Genomic DNA, 13,903 nt, shown 5'->3' with positions numbered 1-13,903 from the left:
AGTAGAAAGCAACACCTTAATAGTATGCATATATTATTTGTACATCCCCTAGTCAATCTAATATTTGCACAAATATCTCCTTTGGCAATACATAGATCTTTCTTTTTTCTTTTCCATGGATCATCTCATAATACGGGTTTGTCATCATAATGTAGTGAAGCAAAAAAATAAAAAAAAAGGTCTCATTTATACTGATACATAAATTATGCAATGATGTTTTTATGAAGATAGGACAGGTGGTTGCTCACGTCCTTTCTGAAAGAACAACCCCAGTGTTCGCCTGAAATTGTTTAGAAAAACTGCAGAAAACCTAAATCAGGATGGCTGGATGGAGCAAACTGCATCCTACCCAATATAAGGCTAGTGTCCACATAAAAAATAGTTCTGCACTGTTCTTTTGCATCACTGTACAGTGCCATTGCACACATTATGGATGCTGCTGGTGACTCAAGGACTGTGAACCTGCTGTTATACTCCTTGAATTCCATTCAGTCTGTCTGGAAAACTTACTTTAGGACCCTGCTCTCTCTTCAGGCCATCTGAAAAAGTGAGTTAGTGAAATGTTGAGCTCGGGAGGTATTATGATCAGTAGATCTTGGCCATATAAGGCCATATAATTTTCTTGTCTAAGCCAATACAGTTTTCAAGTTTTGTACCGTGGCAGGGAGTTGTTATTGTCCTGCCTCTTCGTCATGGCAACAACCATCTGCACTACAGAAGTAGAATTTATTGAACACAAGTACTGTTTCATATTAGATTTGAAACATATTGTGTTGTAGCCAGAAGTACTGCAGGAGACAGTCAATTGTTAGAAATGAAAGAATGCGAAATTATAAACGGAAGTGTAGGTGAGACACAATAGTGCACTAACAAACGTGAAGTAACAACCCCAAACCAGGAGAATACAAATATACAAAACATTGTAACATAGGAAAATAATATACACTCCTGGAAATGGAAAAAAGAACACATTGACACCGGTGTGTCAGACCCACCATACTTGCTCCGGACACTGCGAGAGGGCTGTACAAGCAATGATCACACGCACGGCACAGCGGACACACCAGGAACCGTGGTGTTGGCCGTCAAATGGTGCTAGCTGCGCAGCATTTGTGCACTGCCGCCGTCAGTGTCAGCCAGTTTGCCGTGGCATACGGAGCTCCATCGCAGTCTTTAACACTGGTAGCATGCCGCGACAGCGTGGACGTGAACCGTATGTGCAGTTGACGGACTTTGAGCGAGGGCGTATAGTGGGCATGCGGGAGGCCGGGTGGACGTACCGCCGAATTGCTCAACACGTGGGGCGTGAGGTCTCCACAGTACATCGATGTTGTCGCCAGTGGTCGGCGGAAGGTGCACGTGCCCGTCGACCTGGGACCGGACCGCAGCAACGCACGGATGCACGCCAAGACCGTAGGATCCTACGCAGTGCCGTAGGGGACCGCACCGCCACTTCCCAGCAAATTAGGGACACTGTTGCTCCTGGGGAATCGGCGAGGACCATTCGCAACCGTCTCCATGAAGCTGGGCTACGGTCCCGCACACCGTTAGGCCGTCTTCCGCTCACGCCCCAACATCGTGCAGCCCGCCTCCAGTGGTGTCGCGACAGGCGTGAATGGAGAGACGAATGGAGACGTGTCGTCTTCAGCGATGAGAGTCGCTTCTGCCTTGGTGCCAATGATGGTCGTATGCGTGTTTGGCGGCGTGCAGGTGAGCGCCACAATCAGGACTGCATACGACCGAGGCACACAGGGCCAACACCCGGCATCATGGTGTGGGGAGCGATCTCCTACACTGGCCGTACACCACTGGTGATCGTCGAGGGGACACTGAATAGTGCACGGTACATCGAAACCGTCATCGAACCCATCGTTCTACCATTCCTAGACCGGCAAGGGAACTTGCTGTTCCAACAGGACAATGCACGTCCGCATGTAACCCGTGCCACCCAACGTGCTCTAGAAGGTGTAAGTCAACTACCCTGGCCAGCAAGATCTCCGTATCTGTCCCCCATTGAGCATGTTTGGGACTGGATGAAGCGTCGTCTCACGCGGTCTGCACGTCCAGCACGAACGCTGGTCCAACTGAGGCGCCAGGTGGAAATGGCATGGCAAGCCGTTCCACAGGACTACATCCAGCATCTCTACGATCGTCTCCATGGGAGAATAGCAGCCTGCTTTGCTGTGAAAGGTGGATATACACTGTACTAGTGCCGACATTGTGCATGCTCTGTTGCCTGTGTCTATGTGCCTGTGGTTCTGTCAGTGTGATCATGTGATGTATCTGACCCCAGGAATGTGTCAATAAAGTTTCCCCTTCCTGGGACAATGAATTCACGGTGTTCTTATTTCAATTTCCAGGAGTGTATTTACAAAAATGCACACCTGCATTATTGACCCCAAAACTGTGTTCCAACTATAGAGCTCCTTGTAGAGAGAGTTACTGGAGTGCACTGTACATGGTTCCTTTGGTTGAGCTCTCTTACATTTGATTACAAATGTTGTCAAACAAACCAGCTGCTGTTCAGTTAATATCTTCAGGTGTTAGTGCTGGACTAGGCAGCCAATGATATGTAACATTTGAATGTTTTGATGTTTGTGTTACTAAAAGTGAGATCAGTCAGTCGGAGTAATTTAAGCATATTTCATGAAATGGTGCTGGCAACTCTACAGCTGGTTCTTATAAATAATAAAAAAACACTATTTGAAAGAATAGTATTGCTCACCTTCTTGCAAATACAGTAGAGTTTTGAACCTGTCATTGACTTTAAAGAACTATGGCTATGTGTTTCACAATAGATTGCACTCATAGATTTTGATAATGTAAGCCTATAATTATTTTTTTGTTTATTTGAGGAAAGAACTTTCTCTTTTTTTATAGCATGGACATGTGGGACATCATGTATAAATTAATATGTAATTATGTATAAATTAATGTATTACATATAAATTAATACTGTATTACATATAAATTAATACTGCCCTGTGACGCATGTTGCTGTTGTGGACTTTAGTTTGTCAGCATTTTATTGCTGTTCCATTAGGTTTTTAATAACAACAGAATGAAGTGACCCACACAATTGAATATTTGTGTTCTTGACGTAAATGTATGAAACATAAGGATGGTGTTTATCACATGGTAATAGTATGAAATGAAATGTATGGGGCAGAAGCGTCTGATGTTATATTTTTCCTCCTATAGGGCCAAGAGTTCCCCTGGGACAGTGAAATGCAAGGTCTCGTACTTGGATCTTTCTTCTATGGGTATATAGTGACCCAGCTACCAGGAGGATGGCTAGCAACACGCATCGGTGGTAAAAGACTTTTTGGGCTTGGACTTGCTGCTACTTCATTCATCACTCTCTTAACTCCTGCACTTGCACGTGGAAGTGTGTACCTACTTGTTCTTGGGAGAGTTATTGAAGGTTTGTTTGAGGTAAGCATTCATGATTAAAAATATTGATGCAAGATTAAGCACTCTTGTTACTTTATTTTTTGACCTAAAGCATACTCATTCAGCAACTCACACATTAATGTTGCTGTTATACAATTTGAAAGTAAGTCTCAAAAATTAGGACCCATTGCACACTGACAGAGCAGGAATATCCTTCTGCAGGATTCAACAATATTCATAGCCTAGTTCTGCCTAGTACTGCCCTACAGTACTGCGACTCGCAGTACTTGAATGAGACTCATTCTGCTGGAAATAAGAAAATTTGTTAGACAAAGAGTAAATGTTAAGTGGATAAAGGATATTGCAGCAATTATGGTATAGATTTTGTAGAAGAACCATTCCAGCATTTATCTTATGTGATTTAAGTAAACTATACATATTTACATCAGAATGAATAGAGGGAGATTTTAACTCAGCTCCTCCAAAATAAGAGTCCAGTATCATATCCACTGCACCACCCCACTTGCTGATTCAACTGGAGTTACCTGTGTTCTGTAGACATCAATTTTTGTAATACACACATTATATATATATTTAAAAAAAAAAGTTTTGAATCATCCCAGTTCCCAGAACTCCTGAAGATAGATGTTGACTGTGGATATTGTATCACAGACACAGTCCCTTTGACTGTTCAGAGATCCCACTAAACACACTCAAAGATGTAAACAACCATGCATGAGCAGCACCTGTTAGAGAGGATCCGACAGCTGATCAGTTCCAGTCATTCCACCAGGAAGGAGGTACACAGCTCATGTTGTCTGTAGTTCAACCATGCCTAGATGGTCAATACTACGGTTTGATCGCGTCTGCATTGTAACTTTCTGCCAGCAAGGGCTCTCAACAAGGGAAGTGTCCAGGTGCCACAGAGTGAACCAAAGTAGTGATGTTTGGATGTGGAGGAGATACAGAGAGACAGGAACTGTCTATAACTTGCCTCGCTCAAGTTGCCCAAGGGCTACTACTGCAATGGGTGACTGCTACCTATGGATTATGGCTCGGAGGATCCCTGACAGCAATTCCACCATGTTGAATAACGCTTTTTGTGAAGCCACAGGATGTTGTGTTACGACTCAAATTGTGCGCAATAGGCTGCATGATGTGCAACTTCACTCCCGATGGGTGAGGTCCATCTTTGCAACCATGACACCATGCAGCACGGTACAGATGAGCCCAACAATGTGCCGAATGGACCACTCAGGATTGGCATCACATTCTCTTCACTAGTGAGTGTTGCATATGCCTTCAACCAGACAATCATCGGATACATGTTTGGAGGCAACCCAATCAGGCTGAATGCCTTAGACACACTGTCCAGCGGGTGCAGCAAGGTGGCGATTTCCTGCTGTTTTGGGGTGGCATTATGTGGGCTGACGTACACCGCTGGTGGTCATGGAAGGTGCTGTAATGGCTGTACAATAAGCGAATGCCATTCTCTGACCAGTAGTGCAACCATATCAGCAGCGTATTAATTTGTGTGATGTTCCCGTTTCTTCTCCTTCCATTCGTCTTCATGGATGACAATTCGTGCACCTCCCCCCCCCTCCTCCTCCTCATTGCGCACATCTTGTGAATGACTTCCTTCAGGATAACATCACTCGACTAGAGTGGTCAGCATGTCCTCCAGACATGAAGTTGAATGACATCCTCGTCGCATCTAGAAACAAACTTTCCTGCAGACAAAAGGGGCTATACGAGCTGAGTGGAGTAAAGCCAAACGGATGAATGCCAAGCCCTGTCTCATTATGTGGTTGATTGGGTTTGCTAATGATGAGCGTTGTTGTAATTACTAGCAAAATCCATACATTCACTCTACCAGAGCGGAAATAAACGACTAACAAGGATAATAGGTAAGAAAGATTATGTATTATCTTCTCGGTGTATCCAAGAAAAATGAAATTTTGACAGAAAATTTTCGGTCAAATCGCTGACTAGTAAGGGCCAGTCGTATGGTTCCCGGCTAGAAGCCCCTTTAAGTTCTATTCTGAAGTGGCGTGGAAAATGTGTTGAATGCACATGTAACAATGCCTAACTGGAGAATAATCGCGGGATAACTAAACCGATGATTCTGGTAGAGTTAGTGAAGTTAACCGGCATATAAGCTTTGACATTGGCAGGAATAGCGATGACAAGACTGTTTGTTATAACGAGGAAGGAGAAGAAACGGGAACATCACACAAATTAAGAGTGACTATGATGATTCCAAATTTGTATAAAAATTTCATACTACTGCTTTTCAACCTCATGCTTGAGAAACTGTAGCGTATGGATGAATAAAAAAACAGGAGTGCGGGTAAGCTACTACAAACAGCACAGTGAACGCATTATTGTGGCCAAGATAGACACGAAGCCCACGCCTACTACAGTAGTACAAGTTTATATGCCAACTATCTCTGCAGATGATGAAGAAATTGATGAAATGTATGATGAGATAAAAGAAATTATTCGGGTAGTGAAGGGAGATGAAAATTTAATACTCATGGGTGACTGGAATTCGAGGGTAGGAAAAGAGAGAGAAGGAAACATAGTAGGTGAATATGGATGGGGCTAAGAAATGAAAGAGGAAGCCGTCTGGTAGAATTTTGTACTGAGCATAACTTAATCATAGCTAACACTTGGCTCAAGAATCACGAAAGAAGGTTGTATACATGGAAGAATCCTGGAGATACTAGAAGGTATCAGATAGATTATATAATGGTTAGACAGAGATTTAGGAACCAGGTTTTAAATTGTAAGACATTTCCAGGGGCAGATGTGGACTCTGACCACAATCTATTGGTTATGAACTGTAGATTAAAACTGAAGTAACTGCAAAAAGGTGGGAATTTAAGGAGCTGGGACCCAGACAAACTGAAAGAACCAGAGGTTGTACAGAGCTTCAGGGAGAGTATAAGGGAACAATTGACAAGAATGGGGGGAAGAAATGCAGTAGAAGAACAACGGGTAGCTCTGAGGGATGAAGTAGTGAAGGCAGCCGAGGATCAAGTAGGTAAAAAGATTAGGGCTAGTAGAAATCCTTGGGTAACAGAAGAAATATCGAATTTAATTGATGAAAGGAGAAAATATAAAAATGCAGTAAATGAAGCAGGCAAACAGGAATACAAAACGTCTCAAAAATGAGATGGACAGGAAGTGCAAAATGGCTAAGCAGGGATCGCTAGAGGACAAATGTAAGGATATAGAGACTTATCTCATGAGGGGTAAGATAGATACTGCCTACAGGAAGATTAAAGAGACCTTTGGAGAGAAGAGAACCACTTGTATGAATATCAAGAGCTCAGATGGAAACCCAGTTCTAAGCAAAGAAGGGAAAGCAGAAAGGTGGAAGGAGTATATAGAGGGGCTATACAAGGGCGATGTACTTGATGGCAATATTATGGAAATGGAAGAGGAAGTAGATGAAGATGAAATGGGAGATAAGATACTGCATGAAGAGTTTGACAGAACAATAAAAGACCTGAGTTGAAACAAGGCCCCGGGAGTAGACAACATTCCATTGGAACTACTGACGGCCTTGGGAGAGCCAGTCCTGACAAAACTCTACCATCTGGTGAGCAAGATGTATGAGACAGGCGAAATACCCCCAGACTTCAAGAAGAATATAATAATTCCAATCCCAAAGAAAGCAGGTGTTGACAGATGTGAAAATTACCGAACTATCAGTTTAATAAATCACAGCTGCAAAATACTAACGCGAATTCTTTACAGACGAATGGAAAAAATGGCAGAAGCCAACATCGGCGAAGATCAGTTTGAATTCCGTAGAAATATTGGAACATGTGAGGCAATACTGACCTTACGACTTATCTTAGAAGAAAGATTAAGGAAAGGCAAACCTACGTTTCTAGCATTTTAGACTTAGAGAAAGTTTTTGACAATTTTGACTGGAATACTCTCTTTCAAATTCTAAAGGTGGCTGGGGTAAAATATAGGAAGCGAAAGGCTATTTACAATTTCTACAGAAACCAGATGGCTGTTATAATAGTTGAGGGGCATGAAAGGGAAGCAGTGGTTGGGAAGGGAGTGAGACAGGGTTCTAGCCTCTCCCAGATGTTATTCAATCTGTATATTGAGCAAGCAGTAAAGCAAACAAAAGAAAAATTCGGAGTAGGTATTAAAATCCATGGAGAAGAAATAAAAACTTTGAGGTTCGCCGATGACATTGTAATTCTGTCAGAGACAGCAAAGGACTTGGAAGAGCAGTTGAACGGTATGGACAGTGTCTTGAAAGGAGGATATATGATGAACATCAACAAAAGCAAAACAAGGATAATGGATTGTAGTCTAATTAAGTCGGGTGATGCTGAGGGAATTAGATTAGGAAATGAGACACTTAAAGTAGTGAAGGAGGTTTGCTATTTGGGGAGAAAAATAACTGATGATGGTCGAAGTAGAGAAGATATAAAATGTAGACTGGCAATGGCAATGAAAGCTTTTCTGAAGAAGAGAAATTTGTTAACATCGAGTATAGATTTGTCAGGAAGTTGTTTCTGAAAGTATTTGTATGGAGTGTAGCCATGTATGGAAGTGAAACATGGACAATAAATAGTTTGGACAAGAAGAGAATAGAAGCTTTCGAAATGTGATGCTACAGAAGACTGCTGAAGATTAGATGGGTAGATCATATAACTAATGAGGAGGTATTGAATAGAATTGGGGAGAAGAGGAGTTTGTGGCACAACTTGACAAGAAGGGACAGATTGGTAGGACATGTTCTGAGGCAGCAAGGGATCACAAATTTAACATTGGAGGGCAGCGTGGAGGGTAAAAATCGTAGAGGGAGACCAAGAGATGAATACACTAAGCAGATTCAGAAGGATGTGGGTTGCAGTAAGTACTGGGAGATGAAGAAGCTTGCACAGGATAGAATAGCATGGAGAGCTGTGTCAAACCAGTCTCAGGACTGAAGACCACAACAACAACAACAACATGAAGGAAGTGTGAAACTATTTCCTAACGCCAAGCTTTTCGCTTGTAGTAGGCCTAATAGGCATTTGATATTGGTACTTCGTGAATTATATTCTGTCGTGTTAGAAAAATGACCATTTGTGCCAAAGCAGGTTCTTTTATTTGGTGTTTGTTACAATAGTTGCAGTATTAGAAAGGCCTATTTTGTTTTATACAGCAGACAGTGACAAAATAGACGTAATCAGATCGAGAAACCATACCAATTTTGGGTAAAAAAGGTCAGGGTGTCAAATCGGCCAACTGGAAGCAGGAGAGGCACCACAGGACATTTTAATTTTCACTGTCCTGATTATAGTATTATGGCATCCATTAAAAAAATACACATTTCAATTCCATAGAGCGAAATACAGTGACATGCGATAGAAGAATGCTGTGTGAACAGGCGTGGCGCTGCACTTTGCCCCACTTAAGACCAAATAACATGTCTTACATTTCCTCAAACACATATGTTTCATGCATGAGACTTTTCAGAAAGATGTGTGCTACAAAATGAACGCCCCCCCCCCCCCCTTTTTTTTTTTTTTTTTTTTTTTTTTTTTTTTTTTTTTTTTTTTTTTTTTTTTTTTTTTTTTTTTTGCGTCATCCTATCTCAAATGCTCGATAAGGGGGCAGAAGGGGGGGGGGCACTATCTAGTATTGCCCTGGTTTGGAAATATCGTAGATCCGGGGCTGATGCACTGAACAGTCTGAGTTATAGTGGGGAAGTGGGTAGTCTCCATGTGACCCGTGTTTACATTTAGTGGTTTCGCTGTTTTCTCTTCGTTTACAGCTCTCAAGTCACATGAAAACAAAATGGTTTCCTATGGCCGAGAGCTATCAAATGAATTAAAATACGTTCACATAATTATGAAAGGCTAAAATATGTTATTAGTTTCAGATTTTATTTCCATCTTTCTGACAGTCAAGCATTAATTCCTCTGCAGAACAGTGAAGTTATTTTTTGTTGTTTTGAAAGAAATTTTCTTTTATTAATCTTTTCCGCTGAGGCAGTCAATATATTTGAAATGAAGTGTTTAATTCCACATTATTGGCTAGTTTCAACTTTTTGCTGCATTTCAAGTGCACGTTTTCATCTTATAGCATGTATGGCATTATGCCATAATAAAGAACCAAAAATGAGATAACATAGTACTGGTACTCCAAGAAAATTTACATCCCAAAAACCACATTGAAAAGCTTAATATCTGGTCGATGCCTACTGCACTGGGAATCTGGACATACGAATGTACACTTTAAATACGCACTTTAAATGTGCACATTTCATTGTGGGTCACGAAATTCTGATGCTCTTGGAGTATCCTCCGATGTCTTGTTTCTTTTATGACATAATGTAAGACCTTTTAATGTTTAACACGTACGAACATACAAGCCTCCTATGTCATTGTAGCTGCGCAAGTGCGGTGGCGCCTGTTATGGGGCGCACTCTGGCAACTGCTGAAACGAACCTATTTCTAACAGGTCGCGGATAAATATTGCGAATGATGGTTTGAAAAGCATTACTTTAAAAGTAAATTTCATTTTACGCAAGTTGAACTATGAGCGAGAATGTACGATGAATTTCTTAAATCAGAGTGCGTTTGACTCTGATTTAAAAATCAACTCTTTGATGACGAGCCACTTAGATGAATTTCGAGCCCAGAAGATCAGACATTTATGTCATTATTGAAATTTTACTGGCACATTTGTGTGATATATCTTATTTTTAAAGTGTAATACACGCATAAAAGTCCAACGTTATATGTGAGTGCTTAGCTTCTCTTGCAGCTTGTTAACCTTAGAGACCAATATTATATGTGAAAGCTTTACTTTTCTTGGGGCAACTCTATGTATATCAATTTAAACCATTAACTTTCCCTGTTTGTGTGTTTGCGCTACTTAACAGTGATGTTGCTATTTGCTGACTACATCACATGTCCTGAGCTCTGAATACCTGCTGTCATCAGCTGGCAAGATCACGTGACAGGACCTGTGACTGGCTTACAAAAGCCTATCGTAATCTTGATTTGGATGCTTCGAAAAGTAACATGCGGTGTTTGGTGGAATTCGAATTTATACCTTTTAATACGAAAATAAGCTGCATACATGTTGCTGTACATCAAAGATCTTTCCAAAAGTGTCTTTTTCTCTGAGTTTCATTTTCTAAAGTGCCAGGAAATGCTATGCCCGTGCATAAAACCTTAAACATTCAAAGGATTGATAAATTATACAGTTCCGAGAGAAAATATACTGTCAGTTAACAGGGAAAAACTATGTTTTCACCCGGGAGAAAGTGTATTTTTAATCGGGAAATCGGTGATTTTTTTCCCCCCCTTGTCTGCATATACACCCTGTATTTTCCTCTAACTGCTCTCCCAATTCTTTGAACAGTTGAACTATATCAGATTCCATTCTTAGTTAATGTACTGAACCACAAATGGGATAAATATCATTCTCAAGTGTCTACACTAATTGTTGTTTGTTGTTGTCGTCTTCAGTACTGAGACTGGTTTGATGCAGCTCTCCATGCTACTCTATCCTGTGCAAGCTTCTTCATCTCCCAGTACTTACTGCAACCTACATCCTTCTGAATCTGCTTAGTGTATTCATCTCTTGGTCTCCCTCTACGATTTTTACCCTCCACACTGCCCTCCAATGCTAAATTTGTGATCCCTTGCTGCCTCAGAACATGTCCTACCAACTGGTCCCTTCTTCTTGTCAAGTTGTGCCACAAACTCCTCTTCTCCCCAATTCTATTCAATACCTCCTCATTAGTTATGTGATCTACCCATCTTATCTTCAGCATTCTTCTGTAGCATCACATTTCAAAAGCTTCTATTCTCTTCTTGTCCAAACTGTTTATCGGCCATGTTTCACTTCCATACATGGCTACACTCCATATAAATGCTCTCAGAAAAGACTTCCTGACACGTAAATCTATACTCAATGTTAACAAATTTCTCTTCTTCGGAAATGCTTTCCTTGCCATTGCCAGTCTACATTTTATATCCTCTCTACTTCGACCATCATCAGTTATTTTGCTCCCCAAATAGCAAAACCCCTTTACTACTTTAAGTGTCTCATTTCCTAATCTAATTCCCTCAGCATCACCCGACTTAATTAGACTACATTCCATTATCCTTGTTTTGCTTTTGTTGATGTTCATCTTATATCCCCCTTTCAAGACACTGTCCATTCTGTTCAACTGCTCTTCCAAGTCCTTTGCTGTCTCTGACAGAATTACAATGTCATCGGCGAACCTCAAAGTTTTTATTTCTTCTCCATGGATTTTAATACCTACTCCGAATTTTTCTTTTGTTTGCTTTACTGCTTGCTCAATATACAGATTGAATAGCATCGGGGAGAGGCTACAACCCTGTCTCACTCCCTTCCCAACCGCTGCTTCCCTTTCATGTCCCTCGACTCTTATAACAGCCATCTGGTTTCTGTACAAATTGTAAATAGCCTTTCGCTCCCTGTATTTTACCCCTGCCACCTTTAGAATTTGAAAAAGAGTATTCCAGTCAACATTGTCAAAAGCTTTCTCTAAGTCTACAAATGCTAGAAACGTAGGTTTGCCTTTCCTTAATCTTTCTTCTAAGATAAGTCGTACTGCAGTATTGTCTCACGTGTTCCAATATTTCTATGGAATCCAAACTGATCATCCCTGAGGTCGGCTTCTACCAGTTTTTCCGTTCGTCTGTAAAGAATTCGCGTTACTATTTTGCAGCAGTGACACTAATTGTTGATACAAAAATAAAATTTTTGCAACAAACACTCTTTGCCATTCAGTAGTAAATGTAATTATAGACAAGCCATTGCCATTTTGAAAATGACTGACCATTGTATATTATTACTACTGCTGGTGAGCTTGTGCCAATGACTGCTACACTGCTGCCTCCAACTAGCCACCACTGCTACTGCTACTTTGACTGCCAACAGCTGATATCTTTCGGCTGCTGAACACTGTAGGTGTTATCTTGTAGATGCCTGCTATCCTTCAATGCTTCTGAAGACTGCGTGCAATAACACGAAGTTGTCTGGTGTCTGCACCAACTTACTGCCTTCTTGACTCCGTATGTGGACAGTTAAATAGCACCTGAACAAATTTAAGAGTGCTGTAGAAACAAGGGACTTCTCAGTCTCCACAGTGTTTCTGGAGAACTTGGTCTGCCCATGACGACCACTCACTCAATATTTTCCTGTCCCCTTCTCTCCTAGTGACATCCTGTACACATTGGTCACCACAACAGAGTATCCCATCCCGATACTAGCTGCGATGCTGTACAACACCAACTGAATACTCTCTCACTTAATATGATATGGATAACTGAATTCCTTACTGTCTTCAATAATCCACAGAATCAGGCTGGTATATTCAGGATAGGATAAAACATTACAGGGTGTACATAAAGTCCGGGATCACTTTAATTATTTATTGTAAAAGAACTAAACATTGTACAGATGTCATACATATTGCATTTTGAAGAGAAACTCTGAAAGTTTTTTTACAAATACTAGTTATGTGAACCATGAGTGATCGAGTGACCCGGCAGACATCAATATGGTAATATAGTTCTTGCCATACTTGTCCCAGCATGTCATTGTCGCCAGTGGCAGTTGCTTCTCGTATTCTCTCCTGGAGCTCTGCTACATCATGTGGTAGAGGTGGTACATACGCCAGATCTTTAATGTATCCCCACAGAAAAAGTCACACGGAGTGCGATCTGGTGATCAAGGAGATCATTTCATGAAACAACTGTCCTCTTCTGTAGCATGGCCGATCTATCGGTGGGGCAGCTCCATATTCAGGTACCCACGAACCTCACAATGAAAATGGGTTGGATCCCCATCCTTCTGAAAGATGAACAGAGTCATTTCAAGTTCATGGGATGCACGATGCGCCGATTTCTTTGGACTCCTTATGACTGTCTTGTATGCACTCCACATTCACTTCACTCACACTTTCTTTGCCGGGCATAAGCAACCCATCGCAACGAATTTGTTGTGCCAGTGGTAAATGGCCTTCCATGTTGGTAGCTTCTTACCGTACTTGGTTCTAAACATCCATCGAACAGCTGTAGCAAACTTGTTTTTGTCAAACTCCGACACACACAAAACTCGCTCCGCACCTGAATTCTCTATGTTTGCGACTAGTGCTAACTATCAGCAAATTACCAAACTACACTGTGGCGGTATACATGAAAAAAAAAAACTTTCAGGGTGTTTCTTCAAAATGACATATGTATGATATCTGTACAGTGTTTGGTTCTTGTGCAATAAATAATTGAAAGTGTTCCCGGACTTTATGTACACCCTGTATATTGTTCTTCAGTTATATTACAAATTTTAATATTCTTCAAATGACTTCTTTCATTGGTATGAATGACCATGTTAATCAACAGGACCACACCTCATATGAAAATTTCTTCATAATTATTTCATGTCTATTTTAATGGAAAGTGGATTCCAATCTCTGCTTCTATTAAGCAGGATCATTTAGTCTACC

At 41.1% G+C, this 13,903-nt stretch overlaps 1 protein-coding gene across 2 annotated transcripts in view; it reads left to right on the top strand.

Moving 5' to 3' along the window:
- Positions 1–13,903, top strand: part of LOC124545490 (vesicular glutamate transporter 1-like) — a 130,074-nt gene that overhangs the window by 39,069 nt on the left and 77,102 nt on the right. For both annotated transcript variants that reach the window (XM_047124433.1, XM_047124432.1), the window contains exon 4: positions 3,202–3,435. In XM_047124433.1, coding sequence (XP_046980389.1) covers positions 3,202–3,435 — 234 coding nt within the window. The remainder of the gene's footprint in view (positions 1–3,201; positions 3,436–13,903) is intronic.

Source organism: Schistocerca americana, chromosome 8 (assembly GCF_021461395.2).
Source record: "Schistocerca americana isolate TAMUIC-IGC-003095 chromosome 8, iqSchAmer2.1, whole genome shotgun sequence".
Lineage (NCBI taxonomy): Eukaryota > Metazoa > Arthropoda > Insecta > Orthoptera > Acrididae > Schistocerca > Schistocerca americana.
Note: the sequence above shows the minus strand (reverse complement) of the source record. Positions and strands in the feature narration are given on the sequence as shown.